The sequence below is a fragment of the Vespa mandarinia genome, chromosome 14 (assembly GCF_050613455.1).
Source record: "Vespa mandarinia isolate Hongniang chromosome 14, ASM5061345v1, whole genome shotgun sequence".
Lineage (NCBI taxonomy): Eukaryota > Metazoa > Arthropoda > Insecta > Hymenoptera > Vespidae > Vespa > Vespa mandarinia.
Window position 1 is genome coordinate 532720 of NC_140823.1, and position 21689 is coordinate 554408.

Genomic DNA, 21689 nt, shown 5'->3' on the forward strand with positions numbered 1-21689 from the left:
GTTGACGAATCAAATGGTGGGGGATATCGAAAAGGAGTAGGAGCACTCGTACAGGAGCGTATCATCGGGTATGCGGCTAGTGTACTTCGAGCCGTTATAGAAGTACTTCTGCCCCTTTCGCTAACACTCCCTTCTCATCTTTGCCACTCCTTTTTCTTCATTTATCATTTCTCTTATGGATTTATCCCTCTAAAGATTGCGTAGCCTCAAAATATGTATATCCAACTTATTTCTAGATAATTCAGCAAATTTAATGAAACAAAATTTTAATATTTACTACTAATGAACTTAATGTAAGAACAAAAAATTATGACATATTAATTTCTCAAATACGATAATTGAACATGCACGAAATACAGTATACCTGAACGTCGTTTTTATTATTAGAACCATATTTTGACAGATTTAATGTTTCTTTTCGCGATCCGCATTTAAAGACGATAAATAATGAACGTTTTGCTTTTATGTGAGAATGCATCGTCAATTTCGACGTGATCATCCAACGTTGACTCGACTTTGATATAACTCAACTTCGTCACAATTATAGAACGAAAGTTTGTCCAAATTTTGTAGAAAAATTGAGAGAGGAAGATTAACAATAATTTATTTCTTGTTAGTAAATGCATAGATATATCGTTATTATAATCATAATTATTGTCTACTTCATATCGCGATCGCAATGATTAATATTATTTTGGAATATATGAAGACAATAAAATCGTATCTTTGAAAAAAAGATGACACGGCCCTGGTAATCGTGGCGGCGAAGCCGCCAAGATGCGTGCGCATCGCACGAGATATCCAAGCGTCGACCCATTCCCCTTTCCCACCCGTCTCTCCGAGAAGTCGCCATCTTCGTGTTCCAACAGCTGTTCCAAAAAGCGAGCGAACTCCCCATCGTAATGTGGGTCATGAAAACTGCGCAAAACCCCGTATGTTCATGAAAAATGACGCGCGTTTATGGAAAAATGCGTGTTCAGTTATGAAAATTTTTTATCAATTTAAATACTAAGTAACGAACACATCGTATTTATCTCTGAACCATGGATTGCCACGGTAAATGTGCGATTTGGCAGACATTGCGTATCCGTCAACGAGCTTGACTGGTTCTGCGACGAGAGACCCGACCGTTGATTGGTCAACTTTGTTTCAGCAGGTTGACCTACGGCGCGCAAGTCTCGAAATACGAAGCGAATACAGCTGAACGCTAAAACGACAAGTTATATGCTCCTGTACCTTTTCTTTCTCTCTCTTTTTCTTTGACTTCTCTTTATCCATAAACATTGACAAAGTGGCACCTAGCGGATATGTGCATCGCTTAGTACCACATGGCACCGATATTAACGTTGCGTTCACGTCGTTAAATTCTAACCTCTTATTTGTTTAGACTCAATTATGAACAATTAGAGGAAATAGATTAATATAAAACATAGGTATGAGATAAAATGAACGTTGTTTTGTTGTATTACATTTTTATCTGTTATTATCCCTTTAAACAAAATACTATCATTTAATCCATCGTTTGCTTTGAAAAAGAAAGCAAACAAAGAATTTTCATTTATTGACGTATTTTCTCTTTGATAAAAATAAAATGGATGAATATTTTAGAATGTTTTGTTTTTCTTATAAATATTACGGTTCACATGTCTTTATTAGTAATAATATGCTCAAGTTTATTAACCACGGCTATTAAATATGATTATCATTATATGACTTATTAGATCATTCGATTATTTAAATAATTTTTCAGTTTAAGATTTAATTAAAAAATTCAGTACGATCATTTTATGATTGCTCTTATAATTTATAATATTGTTTGCATTGTATAATTTATTTTATCTTAATAATTGTTTGAATTTATTTTATTAATATTTAAATTAATAAATTTTACATTTATTAGAAGTGTTTAGAGAATATTTCACTAAGGCAATATTTAATGAACCAAAAATAAAAAGTTTATTTATTGGACATACTTATATTACATATATATTTATATATATACATAGCATATATATTTATAAAAAATGTTTAAAAATATTGTTGTGGGTATATCTGGAGGAGTAGATAGCGCTGTGACAGCATTGTTACTTAAAGAGAAAGGTAAGTATTTATTAGATATGATACTTATATAAATTAATTTTTTATTTTTGTTTTCTACGTTTAATGTTTTTGTCTGATTGAATTTTTAAAGGATTTAATGTTACGGGTGTTTTTATGAAAAATTGGGATATATTAAACGAAAAAGGAGTATGTCTCGCTGAAAAAGATTATAAAGATGCCAAAAAAGTTTGTGAAAAACTTGATATTCCATTATTTCAAGTGAATTTTGTCAAGGAATATTGGAATGATGTTTTTAGGTATGTTTAATTATAATAACAATTGATAAACAGAACTAGTAAAAAGAAATATAAATAAAGCAATAATAATATGCATTATATATAGTCAATCTTACAAATTACTATTTTTTAAATAAATATATTATCTTTTAAGTATAAATTGTTAAAAATGAATAATGCAAAGTTAATTTTATATAGCAACCTTTTGGAGAAATATCAATCTGGTTATACACCAAATCCTGATATTTTGTGTAATAAAAATATAAAATTTGATCATTTTATTCATATTGCACAAACTAAATTTCATGCAGATGCAGTAGCAACTGGACATTATGTAAAAACTAGTTTTGGACCCTATCTTGAAAATTTTAAACCACATACTGGTAAATGTGATACATATATATATATATATATATATACACACATACAGTGTCTCTATAAAAAGTATCCACAAGGATTATAATGAACTCTAGTGATTTTTTCGATAAACACCGAATCAGGTCAATTTTGTTTTTGAGAGGGATAGGTCCTTAAATAATCATAAATTCACCCATTTTTGGATAAACTCTTAAGGAAGATGATAATTCCCTAAAAATCTTAAATAGCAACGGAGATTAAGTGACATATCATTTGAAAGATTTTTTAATTCTCTTACAGTGCTATTTTTTAAATTTTCAGTCAATAATTCCCGAGAAAATACGAAGTTTCAAGTGGAAAACAACTTTATTAAATATTTAAAATGTGTATTGCCGACATTTATGCAGTAATAAAATCTTTGCTCAGAGTTATATCAAATATTTTGCAGCATATCCGTAATCTGACGGTTTTTTTCAACTATGCGCTGCTGAAGTTCTTTTAATGAAGCTGATTTGATAGCGTATGTTCTGAATTGTAAATATCTTCATAGAAAAAAAATTAAAGGGTGTAAATAATCAGAAAAAACTGTCATATCAGAACTGCATATTGTGGAGGACTCCATTGTTTGGGGCTACTTTTGTATTGAATCATATTTGATTCGTATTCAGATCATGTTTAATTTTTATGATCAATGGATAAATCTAGCTCTCAAATAAATAAAAATACGATTCTTCGGTGAAATTATTTGGTAAAAAGAGTGGATCGGTAATTTAGTTAGTCAAAATACCAATCCACACATTCACCGATATAAAATAGATAGATATATTATTGAATGTTTGACATAATAATGAGCTAAGACTTTATTACTATATGGAGATTAGCGATACAAATTTTAAATATTTCATAAAATAAAAGTTGTTTTCAACCTGAAATTCGAAATATATTTTCCCGAAACTATTGGCTAAAAATTAAAAAAAAATGGCATTATTGTAAAAAGAATTAAAAGATTTTTCAACTGATCAGCTCCTGTTGTTATCTGAGATTTTTAAGGGGGTTGTCATTCTCTTTAGAAGTTACCCCAAAGTGAGTGAAATAAGGATCTGTCTTCAAAATTATCCTGTTCCGGTGTTTTTTGAAAAAACCACTAGATTTCATAATGATCTTCGCGGGCATTTTTTGTTGGAACTTTCATATATATATATGAAAGATATGTGTAATATATAAAGATTATATGGTTATCACATAAATAAATATGAGTCTGTATATATGCATATATTTAGATACATATGTGATTTACAGTGGTCTTTTTCAGATGTACTTATGTTACAAGCATTAGATGCTAATAAAGATCAAACCTTCTTTTTATGTCAAGTGTCACAACAGTCATTGAGGCATTGTATGTTTCCACTTGGAGAATATTTAAAAAGTGATGTGAAAAAAATTGCTAGAGTAGCAGGATTAACTGAAATAGCAGAAAAAAAAGAGAGTATGGGTATATGTTTTGTTGGAAAGCGTGAATTTCAACATTTTATTTCTGAGGTATATATAATACAAAATTTAATTGAATATTGCAAATGAGGAAGTAAATGTTTATTATAATATGTGTTAAACATTTTAAAGTAATTTTACATTTGTCTTATAGTATATAGAAAATAAAGATGGCGATGTTGTTAATTTAGACAATGGTAAAATAATTGGAAAGCATCAAGGTATTCATCATTGGACCATTGGTCAGAGATGTAAAATATCTGGATTGGATGATGCATATTTTGTATTTCAAAAAGACCTTCAAACAAATATTATAACTGCAGTAAGCATTTTTTATTGTAATATGATATGGAATACTCAAATTTTTTAATATTCAAGTATTAACAAATAAATCTACTTATATATAACAATATATTAGAATATACAAAAAAATTCTATTTTTATCTAATTTAGGTAAAAGGAACAAATCATCCAGCTTTATACTCAGATCTTGTAGTTGTTCAAAATCCACATTGGATTGTCAATGAACCACTAGAACTAACAGATAGCGAACGTATTTTGATTTGTAATTTTCGTTTTCAACATAGAAATCCACTCATTAGTTGCAAAATATTTAAAACATTAAATAATCAATTGATTATCCAACTTTCCCAACCTTTAAGGGCTATTACAATAGGACAAGTAAGTTCTCATTATTATTTTAAATGTATCATCATTTTAGATATTATAAATTATTTGTTTTCGAATAGTTGCTATTATTATGTTTAGTATGCTGTTCTATATTCTGGTCAAATATGTTTGGGTAGTGCTGAAATTATATATCCTGGTCCATCATATTTGGCACTTGGTCAAAATATGAATGCATTAAAAAATAATACAGTAAATCTAGTACATAGCAAAGTGAATGCATATGTTTCTAGCAATAATTGTTAATATTAGACTAATATTTATGTATAATAACAATATTTGTTAAATAAATGGAAATATATTTGATAATTATTTTAAATAACCAATTGTGTATTCATATACATAGTATAAAATTTAAAATTTGTTAATATTTATTAAATCAAAATGAATACGTACACATGTGGGAATCACTGTTTGATAGAATCTTTATTTTTATTTTCCTGCCTAGCAGGCAATACAATATTTCAAACATTAATTATAAAATGTATTACTTACACTCAAGTATAAATTTTGTTTTTTTTACTAAATCTAAATTATTAATTAGTATATTCATATTTCTTTTTCTGAATATATTAAAAAACATCAATATATATAGTTTTAAAAGAAATTATATTATTAAACTTTCACTAATATAAGAAAATGAAATATGAATTAAACTTAAAATTATTTTTCAAGATGCAAACTTGTTTTAATTGTTCAGTTTAAATATGTAAACATGTGTAAATGTTTACATATTTAACAGACAGTTGATATCTAAAAACTTACATTTTTTGTATAACATCACATGAGTACTTAAATAAAAAAATCCAGAAATTAATTGCTTACTAGAAAAATATATTAAAAATTCTAAAAATATTAAAATAATATATAATGAATCTAAGTTAATAAGATATATAAAAATATAAGATATTGAGATTCAACATATCAGAAATATATATGTTTATATTATTCGTTTGTTCATTCAATAATTAACGAAAGAGTATTATTTTTAATAACAAAGAGAGTAATTAGTTTTTATATATTAGTCATATAGATATTGCAGATATTTAGCTATGCATATCTGTTCTACTGTCTCTTAGTAGTAGCTTTTCAGTTCTTATTAGCAATATAGCTAAAATAGTGTTAACATATTCATGTTTTATTTGTATATATTTTGATTAATATATAATCCTGACTTATTATTTTTAAATGGAGTTAGTGTTTTAGATTTTACATATTTTATCTTATCAATATTAATAAAAATGATGAATTTTTACATATGCTTTTTCATATTTGATTGTAGATCCTTAATAAAAATCTACAATTTTGTAGCTTTCACCATACAAAGTAATAATTTGTGAAAGTTGCATTTAAAATTACCTACATAATAAAATTACTTACATAAATAAAATTACATTCTTTTCTGATTATATAAAAAAAAATTATGAAAATAATAAAAAATTATTTTTGATTATATAATGTATCCCTTATTAATTGATATATATTTTTTACATTAAAATATTTTCTTCATAAAATCAGAAATATAAATGAGTTATTTTAATGTTAATCACGATAACTTACTCTGTGATTATAAATTATGATATACAAAGAATTTAACAAATTTTAATTATAATTTGGCACAGAAATTTTTATAAAGTATCTACATCTTCGCGTGCACAGTTTTATATCATGTGCCTCAAATACTGGCTTAAATCCTACATTCATTACTACAGTAATGTGTACAGAATTAAAATTAATTAATATATTTGATTTATTAAGAAACAAACTAATCTTAAATATTTATGTTAATAATTAAATTATTATCAAAAAACAATTAGTAAAAAACAATTTTGAATATAAACAAAAAAATTATAATAGGAATTTAAATATAAGAATTCAATATGAATGTTGTTGTTTTTTACAATAACTTTGTCCATTCATTATAGTATATAATTTACTTGTAAAGTAAAAAATAAAGTTCACAAATATTTGCATTGAAAGACATAATATAGTATGCAAATTTTCTAAACTGAATTTAAACATTTATGAATGTAAACAATGTGTTTCCACTTTTTTCATATTTTAATACTAAATGAAATCCGTAATCGAATGACTTTCTTTGATTTATACCTTTTTATTCATTTATTGCAGACAGAATAACTTTTAATTATTCAATAAAAGTATATGCAGTAAAAGATGTAAAATTACGCAATACCAATTGACAAGGAGTATATGATTTAAGGTGTATCACATAATGTAAAATGTATTTCTACAAAAAATGTTGGATATCAATTAATACATAATTATACAGTATTATATACAAACATACAGTCTCCGTTCGGAATGATGTGACAATATATTATATTCTAGTTTCTTCCCGCTCATGTATATATTTTTCATATATTATAATACAATATTAGAGTTCATTTGTTAAAGTAGATAATTATTAATGAATGCCCAAAATTATTTCTAATGAAAATATACATAAAATTACAAAAAAAAGAAAAATATACAGCGTTATAAAATGATGTATTTGAATCAGTTATAGAGATTTCCATAATATCAAAGAAAAATGATTTTAAAAAAATTAATTTACATACCATACAAACTGTAACCATACAAACCTGACTTTATGCATGACTGTTTCTACGCCTTAGGAACACTCTGCTATTAACCGGATAGACCCTGGTTAGAAGTATTAATGAGCTACCGAGAGCTAATTTAACAGGAGCTTGTTGCCCACCAGGTAGTTTGATGAATACTGTAGCTACAGCCGCAACACCATCATTAGTTGGTTCTACTGCAACTGGTCTGACATCATTATGAAAACTTATAGCTCTATTACGTCTATTCTTGCGTTGTGGTGAACTTGGACTACAATTATTCCCATCTCGATCGTAAAGAATAGTAACTGTAGCAAATGGCCTCTTAGCCATATGTAACATTTCGACGACATGTCTTCTCCGCGCTCTACGTACATCAGCTGCCTGTTTAGTTTTCCATGCTACAACACAAGCAGCTAAGAAAAGAAAGAAACAAGAAAAAAAAACCGAGAAAAAAACAAAAAGATCAATATGTAATTGATCTTGTCTAAAAAAGATCATCCCATATGCAGCTCTATTATTAGCATCTGGATTATATGTATCGATCGCTCTCAGTGCAATATGAAATTTAGTCTGGCCAAGTTCATGTTTATCTTGTGGTAGAGTTAGCACTAATCGATTCGTCAGATTCCTGATTATTAAAAATGTATTTCTTTTTTCGATCGTCATGAATGTAGCCAAGCTTTCTGCATAACGTTCTATTACTATATAATGAAATTGATTCCAATTTAGTTCTGCAGTGCTATTATTATTTGCAAAAGGGGAAGAATTACGTGAATGAAATTCCACAATCCTGATTTTACTGTGTTGTGGATCTTCTAACCATGTATCATGGGGATCTTTGCATTTATATATACATTTAAATCTGCTATCCAATTCAACCTAAAGTAAAAATAATATCTTTCCTATAATAATTTAAATATAAAACTATAACATATTTAATCCAAAATATAAAAATGGACTTACATCTTGATAACCTGTAGAAGAGTTTAATGTTACAACGAATGAGTCATCGCGAGGACTTAAAAAAAGATCCAAGGCACCTTGCGTAACATCAACCATCACTCTAATATCTACATTCATAAATCGAGGTTGTACCATATAAAAAACAGTTTGTCCAGGATTCAATGGTTTTGGTTTCATCTTGCACTCATCTAAAATTTATTAATATACATTTTACGATAATATACATCTTACGAAAAGGGTGGCAATACGAAATAGGTAATTCATAATTGGAGGTGTACGAACCATACAATCCTCCAGAGAGAACAGAAAGTTGCAATAAGAATAATACTTGATCAAAGTTTAAATGCAGAACGCGATAAAAAGTATAAAATGTAAATAGTATATTAAAACAATGGTAAATATGGTCAAAATAAACTTACCTATTAATTTGGAGTCAAAGCACATTTTATTATCAACTGTAACAGTTTTATAACATTGATGGCCCATAGTTGGTGTTCCTGCATAGTTTTCTCTACACTTACTGCATTGAACCATCCAACATGGTGTACCACCCATATTTGTAGCTTTCATAGGACCACTAGTGCAAGATGGTTCACTCTCTGTATTATTGCCACAATTACATTTTTCACCGGTCACTGGGTCACAAGTGAATCCATGACCATGACATTCACAACTATATCGAATATCCAAATAAATTATATTTTTCATTTACAATGTTATATATATTTATATTATTTTTGCAAAATACTCACGGACGACAAATATCACGTAAATCTTCTGTTCCTCTGAAATAACCCACCATACATTCTCCGCATTTATCACCTTTTGTATTATTTCCACAATTTACACATTTAGCTTTTGCTATAGGACCCTCTACCAATTGTCTTTTCAATAATTCTATGGACATTTTGTCAACAGAATTAGGATCCTAAAAAAATTTTATTTTTATTATATAAAATAGGTGCAATTTTTATCTATCAATTTCCATATCTATATAAATATTACCGGAACAGTCATGCTTTCATTAATACAAATACGTGTGTGTCCATTACAATATTCCAAGCATGGTATACATTGTCCATTGTCTGCAGGATTTCCAACATATAAAGGCAAGCATTTACTGCATTGAGGTCCCATTGTATTATTATGGCACTCTAAACATACATCTAATTTATCTGGTCCTGCACAATTACTATGACCATTGCATTGACATTGAATGGAGCAATTGGCACCCACATAGCCAAAATCACAACGACAAATATTTGGTTCAACACATGTACCTCGTACGCAACCTTGCATACACGTTGGCACACAAATTTTCCTGAAAATATAATATTACATCTTAAAATCTTATTCATGTTGAAATAAATTATTTGTGATTAGAAAAAAGAAATATGTGACATTTACCTTCCAGATTCATTAAATGACCATGTACTGTAAAAAAAAAGAATAATTTCATATAATATACATACAATAATATCATACTTCAAAGAAAAAAGAACTTACGTTTCTGTTTTATATCCATCTCCACACATGCATTCAAATCCTTCATCCAAGTCAAAACATTTTTCACTTTTTGGTGAACATGTATGATGGCCATTTAAACATTCATTCTCCATTGGACAGCGCACATAATGCCAAGAAAATGGTGATTTCACCAGAAAATTAGATAAAGTCATTGTAACACTGTCCTGAGGTACAAACTCTAAGCGATGTGGAAATAAAGTAGTTAAAATTGCTGTAATAATGAAAACAAAACTATAACAATAACATGCAGTAGTTCTTTCATAAAACTTTCACAATTTTATTTATTTTCAAAAGATCGCCTTACGTGGCTCAGTATGAGAGAATTGTTCATAATAAATCATTTCACAAGTTCCACCTGCTGGATGTTCTGTAGGTGCTTTTAAAGATCCTTCTGTACAAATACCCTGTCCAGTTATATTAGCAGAATCCATAGAACACCAACCACAATGGGAATGTTTTAAACATGTACTACATTGTGTAAAGACTGAACATGGTTCTGGACAATGATCTATATCTGAATTACGTAATACTAATCCACATACTCCACCAGCACAATAAAGTGGTTGATATGATGGTGAAATACACTGTAAATTTTCAATAAGTATTACTCATATTTAATATTTATACAATATTAATTACGTTATATATGATACAAACTTCATTAAGTTGTGTAGACCATCTACATTGTTGCCAACCTCCTTCAGCTCCTGTTCCCTTTAGACAACTTCTACAGTCTTTGTGTTCAGCACATCTTTTTTCACATTGAGTACTACTCATTTTTATACTTGATCTTTCGAAAATATCTTCTGGTACACAATTCCAATCATATATAGGTTCACCTGTTACTTTCACACCTAACTCAGCTAAAAAAATGATACTGTAACAATAATTGTTATGATCACAATGAAATAATAGGTAATATCATACTACTTACAAGTTTTTAGAACTTGTCTTGTCCATACACAGTTTCTAAGAGTATTACATTTTTCGCAATCACTAGCTGAACATTGCAATTCTCCACATTGCTTAACGTCATCTATTGATATTTGTCTGACATTGCACTTGTTTTGTTCATCACAAATTTTTTCATGTGGTATACATTTACCATGTGGACAATTTGTGCACCATTTACAAATAGGTTCATTATTTTTATAATATGGCCATTCAGCTAGACATTCTGCACAAGTTTTAAAGTTCTGACATTTTCTACTAGTCATCCAATCAGAATTGCAAAATACTCCATTCGATCTTTGTGCTTGAGTCACATTAATATCACATCTAAAATAAATAAATGACATCAAATTTATTGTAATAAATCATATTTGTTTACAAGAGAAAACTTACTTATCGCCTCTATTAAGTGATACTTCATTGGAAAAACAAAAAGAAGCATTATTTCCTACAATTGTAGTAACAGAACAGAAGGAACAACCAAAATATTTTCTACATGCAATTTTATTTGTCCAAAGATTGCATAAGTCTTCAGGTATATTGATTAAAGTAACATGACTTTTAATACCACCATCAAAACCACCAACAACATATATAGCATTTGATTCTGGATCTGCATGTGTCATAGCATGTGCATATGATGGTGGTGGTGGATTACCAATTATTTCCATATCATTTGTAATTAATCGAATCCACAAATTGCATGAATACTTATATGCTATTAAAGAATCAGAAGTATTGCGAGGATTCTGTCGACCACCAAATATTACCATATATTCTTCAGTTGTAACAGCTGAATGAAGAAATCTAGCTTGAGGCTGTAATAAACGGTAAAAGATATTTTATAACTATTAAGTCCTTTAAAATTTTATGATTATATATATATATATATATATATATATATATATATATATATATATGTAAAATATATATATATATATATAGATTTTAATAATATAATAAATACTAACTAAGCTGCTGCCATCAGTGAAATCATCCTCAAATGGTGGTAATACAGACCATCTACGACTTCTATAATTTAAAGCATAAAGCTTATTTGAAATAAACGTCTTATTAATAACATAGGTACAACCACCAAATACATAAAAACTATCAGATTTACTATGATATACTGTTGAATGCCCATAAATTACTAAAGGACCATTTCCATTTGTACTTATCGTATCCCAAGATTCCGTTTCTAAATTAAATTCCCATACAGTATCTAGATATCCATATTTTGGACTAAATCCACCAATTAATAATAAACTTTCTGATTCCCCATCTCTACGTAAAGTTAATGTATGTCCTGCCAAAGGTAGTGGTTCCTTTTTCAGTTCATTTTGCACAATTTGACTCCACCTTTGATTTTGGAGACTAAATTTCCAAAAATCATCTAATGTATTATTGGATAAGCCTGGAATATCTTTTTCTTTCATAGATAATCCACCATATACATATATCTGTTGTCTACTATGAACTATTTCAGCAGCATGAAAATATCTGCCTTGAGGCATTGACGCTTCTGATGTAGAGTCCACAGTTACAGGTATCCATGTATTATTCTTAGTATCAAAAAGTCTAATATCGTTCAATGGCCCATGACTGAGAGAATATCCACCAAACATCCAAAGACTACCCCTTCTATCAGCAACTAAGCTATGTCCAAAACGTGGTAAGGTTTTTCTTAAATGATCTAAATGATCAGCAAGATATTCTGAATTAAATAATTCTGTGAAAACCAGTTGATGTTCTTTAATTTTAATCGAACAATCATTTCCACCAAAGCCAGATGAACAAACGCAACGGCCATATCCTTTATCACAGATTCCTTGTTTTCTTGATGAAGTACAATTATTTGGACATAATTCGATAGTACAATCAATACCAACGAAACCAGCTTTACACAAGCAATTATTATTTCTACAGACTCGATTTTTAGGACAATTGTCACATGTCATTACAATATAGCTTGCATTAAATCCTTCAATTTCATCTAATTGTTTGTAGTGAACAGTGAGAAATCCAGATCTGGCTTCTACTGTTACAGGATAATCTGTACTTTCTGTGCAATAAACTCCAACCAATTGATTTTGATGATTACTGGAAGATGAAACAAATTCAGGAAGACCATCATATACATAGACACTGTTCTCTTGACAACTGATATTGATATCATCTTGTATTGTAAACTGAATTACACTTTGTATACCAGAAGTTGTTGTATTAGGCGAGAGATCGCTATTTGGACTAACAATCCATAAACATTCCCTTGTTAATAATTCGCCGAAATGAGTTTCCCATGGTGACATTTGTGAATGTCTACTACCAAGGCCTTGTTTACCTTTTCCTTCTCCATTTAACATTCCTCTAGACATACAACCATAATAACACATTCCTCCATTTTTTGGATCGCCATAATATCCTTTTTTACATCTTTGACACATATCACCTTCTGTATTATCGCGACAGAAACAAATACCAGTTTGTCGATCGCAAATATCCAAATCTTTATCTCCATGTTCATTACAGTTACACTTTTTACAACCCATTATTGTTGTGGCATTGCCATAACTACCTGCTTTACATTCTTCACAATATCTACCAGTGGTCCAATTTTGACATTCATCACATATACCTGGTCCTTGAAGACAAGTGGAATGATTATAGCAACCACAATTTGTTCTGCAATCTGGACCAGTCCATCCCAGATTGCATTCACATTTATAATCAGGTGCTTCACTGCAATATCCATTAATACATTTTTCATAACATGTTTTTGTACAATTTTCTTTGCCATCACCATTAAAACCTCGTTTACACTGGCAACTATAACTACCATGTGTATTTGTACAAACTGCATTAGGATGACAATCATGTAGACCTAAATCACATTCGTCAACATCGGGACATTGAGCATATGCCCATCCTGACTCATCAGCTTCAAGAGTAGTGTTTAGATATTCATTCATAATTAAACTACAATTGACATGAGCTCGATTAAAATCTCCCTGTACACAAACTCCCATAATTGGATTTTCTAAACTATAACACCAGCCACAACTCAATGAATGTAAACAGCTAGAACAATTTGTATGCCGGCTACAACTTTTACATTGATCATTACTTGTCAATGATGAACCAGATCTAGATGTCACTCCCATTAAACCTGCTTGATCCATCCATTCTCTACACAAACCGAATTGATACTCTGATGTATATACAGAGAATGAAAAACACTCTTGTGTTGCTTCACACCACACACATCTTCCACGTTCATCCAAACATTGTGTACAATTTGATCTCTGCCTGCAAGGTATTGGGCATTGATCTATGCTAACAACAGCATTAGGTAATCTACCTATTCTTGCACATCGAGCTTCCTCTGTCCACCATTCGCATAAGTTGCTACCAACACATGATTCACACGAAATATAATTGGAACAATTTGAGCAAGCTGATGGGGTGATTGTTAAATAATGCCATTCACGAATCGGATCGCCATTTTCATCTATTTCTACATCAGTTGCACAACTTTCTGTTTCATTAATAGAACGTGAAAGACATTTATTAGTGATATCACACCAACCGCATGAAGAATCTATCAAACAATGAAGACAATTTTTGTACTGATTACAAGATCCATTTTGATATGGTTCAAGATATTCGAAAGTAAAAACTTTTGGATTTTCCATTTTTTTACTATGTGTAATTTCCATCTTACTGGCATATGCATAACTTGTTGTAACCATTCTTTTTGATTCAAAATCAAGAAGATAACGTCCAGATTGCAATATCATTTGTTGTCCATCTGGCCATTTAGTAGGAATGCATTGTGATGTTTCAGCGGTTAAATTTGCAACTAATTCCTAAAAATATTAAAAATTTAAAGTATATTAATTATACATATTCCTATTATATATATATATATACATATAAAATAAATATTATATATATATTTAATTTACCAATTTTTGTGAATCATCATTTCGTGATACATGAAGTGTTGCGCTATTATAACTAACACATATTTTTAAATGCTCAATCGTGCTGTGCCAAAAATATGGTGGTAATCTCAAAAAACCTGTTAATCTAGCAATCATCTCTCCACCTAAAGCTGATTCTGTTTTTGCTCCTTGCATCGATGGCACATTGAAATCAACCGTAGTCGCATTGACTATTGTTACAGAATCAGGTTGACTAAAATTAACTGGAGGCTTATATTTTAAAAATGTTAAACCTGGTCTTTTGTCCATTTCCCGACATTCTGCGACCTGTGTAATTTCTGTTCCCTTTGATCCCCACCAACCTGGTATTTGTGAAGGAGTATCATCTCGAAGTCCACAAACTCCATAATTATCATCCTTATGATGACATCGTGCATTCTGAACGCACCATGTACAAGTTCCAAGATTTAATTTATTAGAAACTGAATTTCTACCACGAGAAGTTTTACCCCAACCACCACCAGGTTGCCCATGTGTTAAACAAGAATGACAATCGCCCAAAGCAGGACAAACGCCAGGACAACGTGTAGTTTGAAGATTCGTCGTACAATTGCTACCAATAGTTCTTCCGTAACATATCTAAAAGTTTAGATTCAAAATATAAATAATAAATCTAGAAATAATTTAAATTATCATTGAAAGAATAAAATAATAAATTTGTATGATATACTTCGTCCGCGGAGCACCATCCACATTCTGGATTTGCAGCGCATTCCATCAAACTTTTATGCCTTGCACAAATCTGTTCTGGTTCTATATTATCATTATCTCCTGGTGCAAGCATTGGCGGTAAAGTATAAGCAAGCAAATCTGCATTTACATTACCATGATAACCACCAACTAATAATAAAGTATTTCCATTACGTACGTCTGAAGCATGCGCAAAGACTCCTTGTTGCTTAGGATAACGTGAATCTGTGTATTTACAATTGATATAATATATACAAAATAGAATATATAAACTCTTTTCCTTTTTTAAATTAAATGAATTATACCTTTATCATTTAATCCTAAAACATCATGGCTAACCCAAGTATGACAACCTAAATGATAAAGATACATTTGATTGTCATAACAAATTTCTTCTTTGTTGTGTCTATGAGAATATCCACCAAATACAACCAAATAATTACCTGCAATAATAAAATACTTCAAATATAATGCTGAAAAGTAGTGATTTAGAAAAACCGCAATTTTTTGAAATTTATTACCGATTATATTACATGTATGAAACGCACGCTCTCTAGGGACATAAGTATCTCGTAAATGTGCTCTTGGATAATGAATTTCAGACCAAACTTTTCTATCCAATTGGAAAACAAACATTCTATCTGAAAGTTTACTGAAACGTGCTACGCTAGCTACAACTCCACCATAAACAAGTAAAGAATTAGTAGCACTGTGATAAACAGTTGAATGAGCAACAACACGAACATCTAATTCTTTTCCACCACGAGGACGTACCTTTTGCCATTTTTCGATCATTAATGTAGAATCAGCTACAAGCAAGTTGATTAGAATTATTTTACACCTTTCTGGTAATTTAATAAGTACATAATAAATCATACATAATAATACATAAATAATACATAATACAATAAACTTACAAAAGTTCAATCTAATTTTGTATAGGCTAGATGAAAATTCTCCATCCACTGTACTACCGCCAAACAGATAAATATAGTCATTTACCAATGTAAGAGTATGTCTTGTAAGTCGAGGTGGGTGGAATGTAGAATTTCTAGCGCGTAATGTCCAAATACGCATATTAACATTATAATGCCAAAGTTCATTTGACAGAGACCCATCCTCTATTTTACCGCCATAAATGACAAAACCTCCTGTAACAAAAAAATTGATTCTTCATTTTTATAAATAATTAATTAAATTAATAAATTTCGTGTAATAACTAACCTTCATATCTGCATGCAGCATGGCCATATCGTGGACTTGGCTTCAGTTCTTCAGTTTGTTTTTCAGTATCTCTATATGCTTCATCAGTTGTTAAATTGACATTTTCAAATTCTTGTATAAATACATTTTCTTCTGTGGTTTCATTTGTACTTTGTCTTTCTATGTTTGCATCATCATTCTGTTCTATTCTAGAGATATGATGTTTTTTATATAAATTTATATTCTCAAAATCTCTGCGATACCTTTAGAAAAATATCAATAAATAAATAAATTAATTAATTAATATATGATATAGCTAAAATACAAACATATAATATTAACGTATCATTTTACCTTTCTGATATACTTTGTGAATATCTAGATCGTAAGTGACCTGAATGTGTTTTTACAAAATCATTATTTCTTCTAATTTTAACTGTACTTGTACCAATTCTGCTTACATTGCCTTCTTGATTACTCTTTTCACGTTCTCTGTGATTAGAATTATTATTAAACTTATCCCATTTATATGTCCCTGCTTCAGAAGCTGCACGATCGTGTAGACTTAATGTATTATTTTCAATACTTTTAAGTAATTGCAAAATAAATGATTTTTTAGAGAGACCATATTGTTCTTCCGCATCTGCGCCTATTTGTGCTAATTCGTGCGCAATAAGCATAGGATCTAAATATTCCATAGATGATGCTCCCTCTGTGAATAAAAAGAACATAAATAAGAGTTATTACAAAGTATTATAATATAGAATAATAATCAGCATAATAAAAATAATAGTTCGATATTAGTACTTACCCAATATTATACCATATTCGTTTTCCCACTGGCTGGTACTAAAACGATAAACTTCTAAATTACCAAGTATAAAATTTAAATCATAGCCACCAAATATATATAAAGAATCAGTTTCCTTTACATAAACTGCTGTATGAGCTGCACGTGGTCTTAAACCTCCTTCCGAATGTGATAGCCAATGCCATCTATATAACAGAAAATATTAATCTATAGATTAATATATATAAAACGTCGTTTAGATATAATAAACGTCGTTTAGATATAAATAACAAATTTATAAATTATTTATATACTAAATTTAAATATAAACCTGTTTCCTTCTGGATGAGTTGAATGCAATGAACAAGATTGTCCAGAATAATTATTATGACATTCACAACGTTTGATTTCGCATATTCCATTATGATTACAATTATCTGGACATAAAGCTCTAGAGCAGTCTTTACCACCCCAATCATTTTCACAAAAACAGGTATTATTAATACATTTTCCATGATTTGTACAATTGTTAGGACAATCCATAACTGAAAATTCAGCATGAAAACCATCCAAAACATAATTTGTATCGCTATATAATAGTATTAACATCTAAAATACCAATAAATTGTTAATAAAGAATAAATTTTTTCCGTTTAAATTTTATTTCTAATTTACCTACATAACCAGATGATGATGTTACTTGTTGTGGTTCTGTTTTGCCACTAAAACTACCCAAAAGTGGAGAATGAAAAGAATCTCCATCGTAAACGAAAACGTAATCGTAACTACATTCTGTACCCATTGTACGAAAACTAAGTGTAATAAATTGATGACTGTTGTTTGCTAAAAAATAATGCATAATTGTTACTATATATACAAAATAAATGAGAATTAATATCTATTACTTAAATGTATTATTAATGACATTAATGTATAAATAAGTATCAATATAATTATTTGTTAATACCTTTAATGAGCCATTCACAATGAGAATCTTGAGTATAATTTGAGCCTAAAGGACCATCACTAATTATTCCCCAAGATTCTGTGAATACCTTCCGTGTTTTATCACATGGGACTTGTTTTGGAGGTACTTGGGGAATTGAGTCGAAACCCCATATCAAGCAACTCCATGTTATAATACATATTATAGTGGTAGTGATCCACTCCATCACAGTTCATTCACCTCGCTACTGGTGAATAACATAATAATCATGATCCACATCAATTTAATATTGCACTATGTAATTAATTATACAGTTTTTATATAACAATACTGTCTGCAAGAAAATAATACATTATAAAAATATTTATTTTAGCTAGTTATATAAGAGATAAATTTTCTATATATAGAAACTACTAAAAAGTGATTTTATAATCTTTTTGCTAATATTCATAATGAGTCGGCATTTAATCAAGTAAATAAATAATTATTATAAAAGTATTGCAGTTGTAATGTATTAAAAAAAATAATATTCCATAAGTATATATAACAAATACATAAATTTTAAGTAATGTTTTTAGACATATTGTGTAAGTCTAATACAATGTCCTACTTATAAATAACATATGTAACTATTAACTACATATAATATTGCAATAAATTAAATATTAAATTTAATATATAATCTATTGACATATTTTATTTTAAAGAGAAAAGAGGGGAGAGAGAGAGAGAATATCCATATTATAAAATAAAATACTTACTATAGCAACATTATTATATGTATTATGATCATCCACATGATGCAGAAAATGCGTTTGTTTAATTCATCTAACCTGCAATTATGAAAATATAAATCAAATTTAATTTGAAACATGGAATAATATTTGATATAAAAATAAATGATGTATACTTACTCTGGTATTATAGAAGTATATTAATGAGATTCTATGAGATAAAAAAGAATACGTAAGAATATTTTAATTGCAAATATTATAATCGAGCCAAAATATTATTTATATATATGTACACAAAACATACTGGTAAATTTCTTCTTCATTGATCAGCCATTTTTCCTTTATGTTAATTTATTTAAAATGATATTTTATTTTTATTACAATGATATTTACTTTTTCTAATTGATTTTGAAAGTAATATATATACATAAAAGCACACTTGTCAATATAGCTGCTTTATTTTCATACACTTCTGTCGGCACCATCACTATTTGCTATCATGGCCTCGCCTGTCATCTCCTGTTGACACTTGTACTCTTTTTTAGCCTTCCTCGACAGTGTCTAAATTGTACAAATTGCTCATTGAATAAGGATATAGATGCACTTTCATGTATTTTACAGTGAAAAAGTAGGAACAGTAGTACACCTAACGTTTTTTATCTAGATAATACATAAACGAAAGAAAAATTTCATTTATGCACACAATTTTTTTTCTCCTTGATCCTAATATCAAACGAAAATTTTCGTACCATAGAACTATTTCATAAAACTGTAAAACTATCAAATTGTTTAAATAATTGTAATCATTATTTACAAATATTCCCTAGAATCTTTATAGCCATTTATATAAGAATTAAATATGGCGATGATGTAGTTTCTTTCTTTTTAATTTTACGAAGTTTACTATTGTATTACATTGATTGTTTTTCAGAATTTTTATCATCATATAATCGAAACAATTTATATAAAAATTAACTTTTCTAATTGTTTTATTATCATGATTAAACAGGAATATTAAATACACATGTATCGATAAAACGTCATTCGATAGATAAAATTAGTTCATAAATATGTCTGTAGTTAGCGATTCAATCGGAGAGCAATAATAAATATAAGGTTACCTTGGCATACTTATAATATACTAACTAAAGTAATTCGCAATTTAATTAAATTAACAGGAAACGTGGTGAACGTGTGTTTATTGTACACTTAAAAATATATTTACTAAAAATGGCTGAGGCAATGAGACAAACTGTAGCTGGGATGCTTAAAGGCATTGAAAGGTAGAAATAATTGTTAAAAATTATATATCTCTTTGTAATCAATGTATCTGTTTACAATCATATTTCGTGTGAGACTCAAAGTAATGTTGAACAATTTATTTTTATTTAGATATAATCCAGATAATCTGACAACTTTAGAAAAGTACGTTGAGATTCAATCAAGAGAAAATGTTTATGATTTGGAAGCTAATTTGGCTGTTTTGAAATTATATCAATTGAATCCACATCGTTTTAATATGGATATAACCTGCCAAATATTACTTAAAGCATTAACTAATCTTCCGCACACTGATTTTGTATTATGTAAATGTCTTTTGAACGAATCAATTGTTAGTTTTTAATATTTTTTAACTGATTGTAATAGTATTTTATCAAGTTGATTTTATTAAGTTAATGTATTAATATTCTTTACAGATGCAAGAAAAACCGATTAATCAAATCATGTATTTAGGAGATATATTAGAACAATGTGATTTTGAACAATTTTGGGATCAAATTTTGTTAATGTCTGATTTATGTGACAGAATTGTTGGATTCCAAGATTCTATAAGGAAGTTTGTTTGCCATGTCGTAGGAATAACTTTTCAGACAATAGATAAAGGACTTCTTGTACAACTTTTAGGTGGAGTAGATGGTTAGTTTCATTTAATTTAATAATTTTACTAAAATTTTACTAATAAAATTTATTAATATTTATATATAAAAATTTCTAAATATTAATGTAATAATTATGCATTTTATTCAAATTTGATATTTTATATTTTGCGTTTTTATTCTAATACCAGCAAAATATTAATTAAATTTAAAAATAAATATAAACTTGATAAGTCTACATGATGAATTATTAAGGTCAACTACCAATGAACACATTTTTTGTTATAGATACCACGTTAAAGCATTGGGTAAAAAAGTATGGTTGGAAAGATGAAAGCAAATCAATTATTTTTATTGCTAATCAAGATGAAAATATAAAAACAAAGAACATTACTGAAAAAATTGATTTTGAAAATGTTGCAGGATTAATGGCTGCTTGTTTATGAAATTATTAATAAGTAAAAGTAATTTTGTAATATGACTGCTGCATTTAATTCATGAACCTTTTTTTTTGAACACAATATAAATATATTGATCTAAACAATATT

The 21689-nt window shown here is 28.8% G+C and overlaps 3 protein-coding genes and 1 long non-coding RNA gene across 14 annotated transcripts; 2 read left to right on the plus strand and 2 right to left on the minus strand.

Annotated features, from left to right (window-relative positions):
* Positions 1-106: 106 nt before the first annotated feature.
* Positions 107-1162, minus strand: LOC146872539 (uncharacterized). Its single transcript, XR_014982955.1, has 2 exons — positions 1022-1162; positions 107-918 (listed from the first exon to the last, which is right to left on the minus strand). It is a non-coding gene; the product is annotated as an uncharacterized LOC146872539 (long non-coding RNA).
* On the plus strand, positions 683-7116 carry LOC118450773 (mitochondrial tRNA-specific 2-thiouridylase 1). 7 transcript variants are annotated; one of them, XM_035886667.2, is made up of 9 exons: positions 683-1056; positions 1154-1433; positions 1901-2100; positions 2192-2357; positions 2535-2719; positions 4006-4232; positions 4336-4503; positions 4635-4862; positions 4950-5171. In XM_035886667.2, the coding sequence occupies exons 3-9, from the start codon at positions 2025-2027 to the stop codon at positions 5112-5114; spliced, it is 1215 nt and encodes a 404-aa protein (XP_035742560.2). In that variant the 5' UTR covers positions 683-1056; positions 1154-1433; positions 1901-2024; the 3' UTR covers positions 5115-5171. The 7 variants fall into 7 exon arrangements, with proteins under 7 accessions (XP_035742560.2, XP_035742559.2, XP_035742565.2 ...); XM_035886666.2 differs by having other exon boundaries at positions 1157-1433; XM_035886672.2 differs by lacking the exons at positions 683-1056; positions 4950-5171 and adding an exon at positions 6999-7116 and having other exon boundaries at positions 1178-1433.
* Positions 7117-7200: 84 nt separating this feature from the next.
* Positions 7201-20068, minus strand: Megf8 (multiple EGF like domains 8). 5 transcript variants are annotated; one of them, XM_085661256.1, is made up of 27 exons: positions 19569-20065; positions 19445-19475; positions 19292-19363; positions 18552-18864; positions 18264-18427; positions 17916-18193; positions 17606-17790; positions 17149-17506; positions 16816-17057; positions 16509-16742; positions 16113-16400; positions 15897-16034; positions 15572-15816; positions 14863-15480; positions 14619-14763; positions 11866-14495; positions 11288-11712; positions 10878-11221; positions 10601-10806; positions 10248-10527; positions 9923-10154; positions 9824-9850; positions 9422-9737; positions 9169-9344; positions 8836-9089; positions 8417-8604; positions 7201-8332 (listed from the first exon to the last, which is right to left on the minus strand). In XM_085661256.1, the coding sequence occupies exons 4-27, from the start codon at positions 18754-18756 to the stop codon at positions 7478-7480; spliced, it is 9033 nt and encodes a 3010-aa protein (XP_085517382.1). In that variant the 5' UTR covers positions 18757-18864; positions 19292-19363; positions 19445-19475; positions 19569-20065; the 3' UTR covers positions 7201-7477. The 5 variants fall into 5 exon arrangements, with proteins under 5 accessions (XP_085517382.1, XP_085517381.1, XP_085517380.1 ...); XM_085661255.1 differs by having other exon boundaries at positions 9923-10121; positions 11866-14763; positions 19569-20068; XM_085661254.1 differs by having other exon boundaries at positions 11866-14763; positions 16140-16400; positions 19569-20066.
* A 97-nt stretch (positions 20069-20165) lies between these two features.
* On the plus strand, positions 20166-21622 carry eIF3k (eukaryotic translation initiation factor 3 subunit K). The gene is made up of 4 exons (XM_035886673.2): positions 20166-20547; positions 20657-20876; positions 20962-21181; positions 21430-21622. The coding sequence occupies exons 1-4, from the start codon at positions 20495-20497 to the stop codon at positions 21585-21587; spliced, it is 651 nt and encodes a 216-aa protein (XP_035742566.2). The 5' UTR covers positions 20166-20494; the 3' UTR covers positions 21588-21622.
* The last annotated feature ends 67 nt before the right edge of the window (positions 21623-21689 follow it).

Coding starts and splice junctions, on each gene's coding strand:
- LOC118450773 (XM_035886667.2), top strand. CDS start 2,025: ATGTTTAAAAATATTGTTGTGGGTATATCTGGAGGAGTAGATAGCGCT. Junction 2,101..2,191: donor ATTGTTACTTAAAGAGAAAG/GTAAGTATTTAT, acceptor GAATTTTTAAAG/GATTTAATGTTACGGGTGTT. Junction 4,233..4,335: donor TTCAACATTTTATTTCTGAG/GTATATATAATA, acceptor TTTGTCTTATAG/TATATAGAAAATAAAGATGG.
- eIF3k (XM_035886673.2), top strand. CDS start 20,495: ATGGCTGAGGCAATGAGACAAACTGTAGCTGGGATGCTTAAAGGCATT. Junction 20,877..20,961: donor GTCTTTTGAACGAATCAATT/GTTAGTTTTTAA, acceptor TATTCTTTACAG/ATGCAAGAAAAACCGATTAA. Junction 21,182..21,429: donor ACTTTTAGGTGGAGTAGATG/GTTAGTTTCATT, acceptor TTTTTGTTATAG/ATACCACGTTAAAGCATTGG.
- Megf8 (XM_035886640.2), bottom strand. CDS start 18,756: ATGGAGTGGATCACTACCACTATAATATGTATTATAACATGGAGTTGC. Junction 16,743..16,815: donor TGCTGCATGCAGATATGAAG/GTTAGTTATTAC, acceptor TTTTTGTTACAG/GAGGTTTTGTCATTTATGGC. Junction 9,090..9,168: donor TTACGTGATATTTGTCGTCC/GTGAGTATTTTG, acceptor TATTCGATATAG/TTGTGAATGTCATGGTCATG.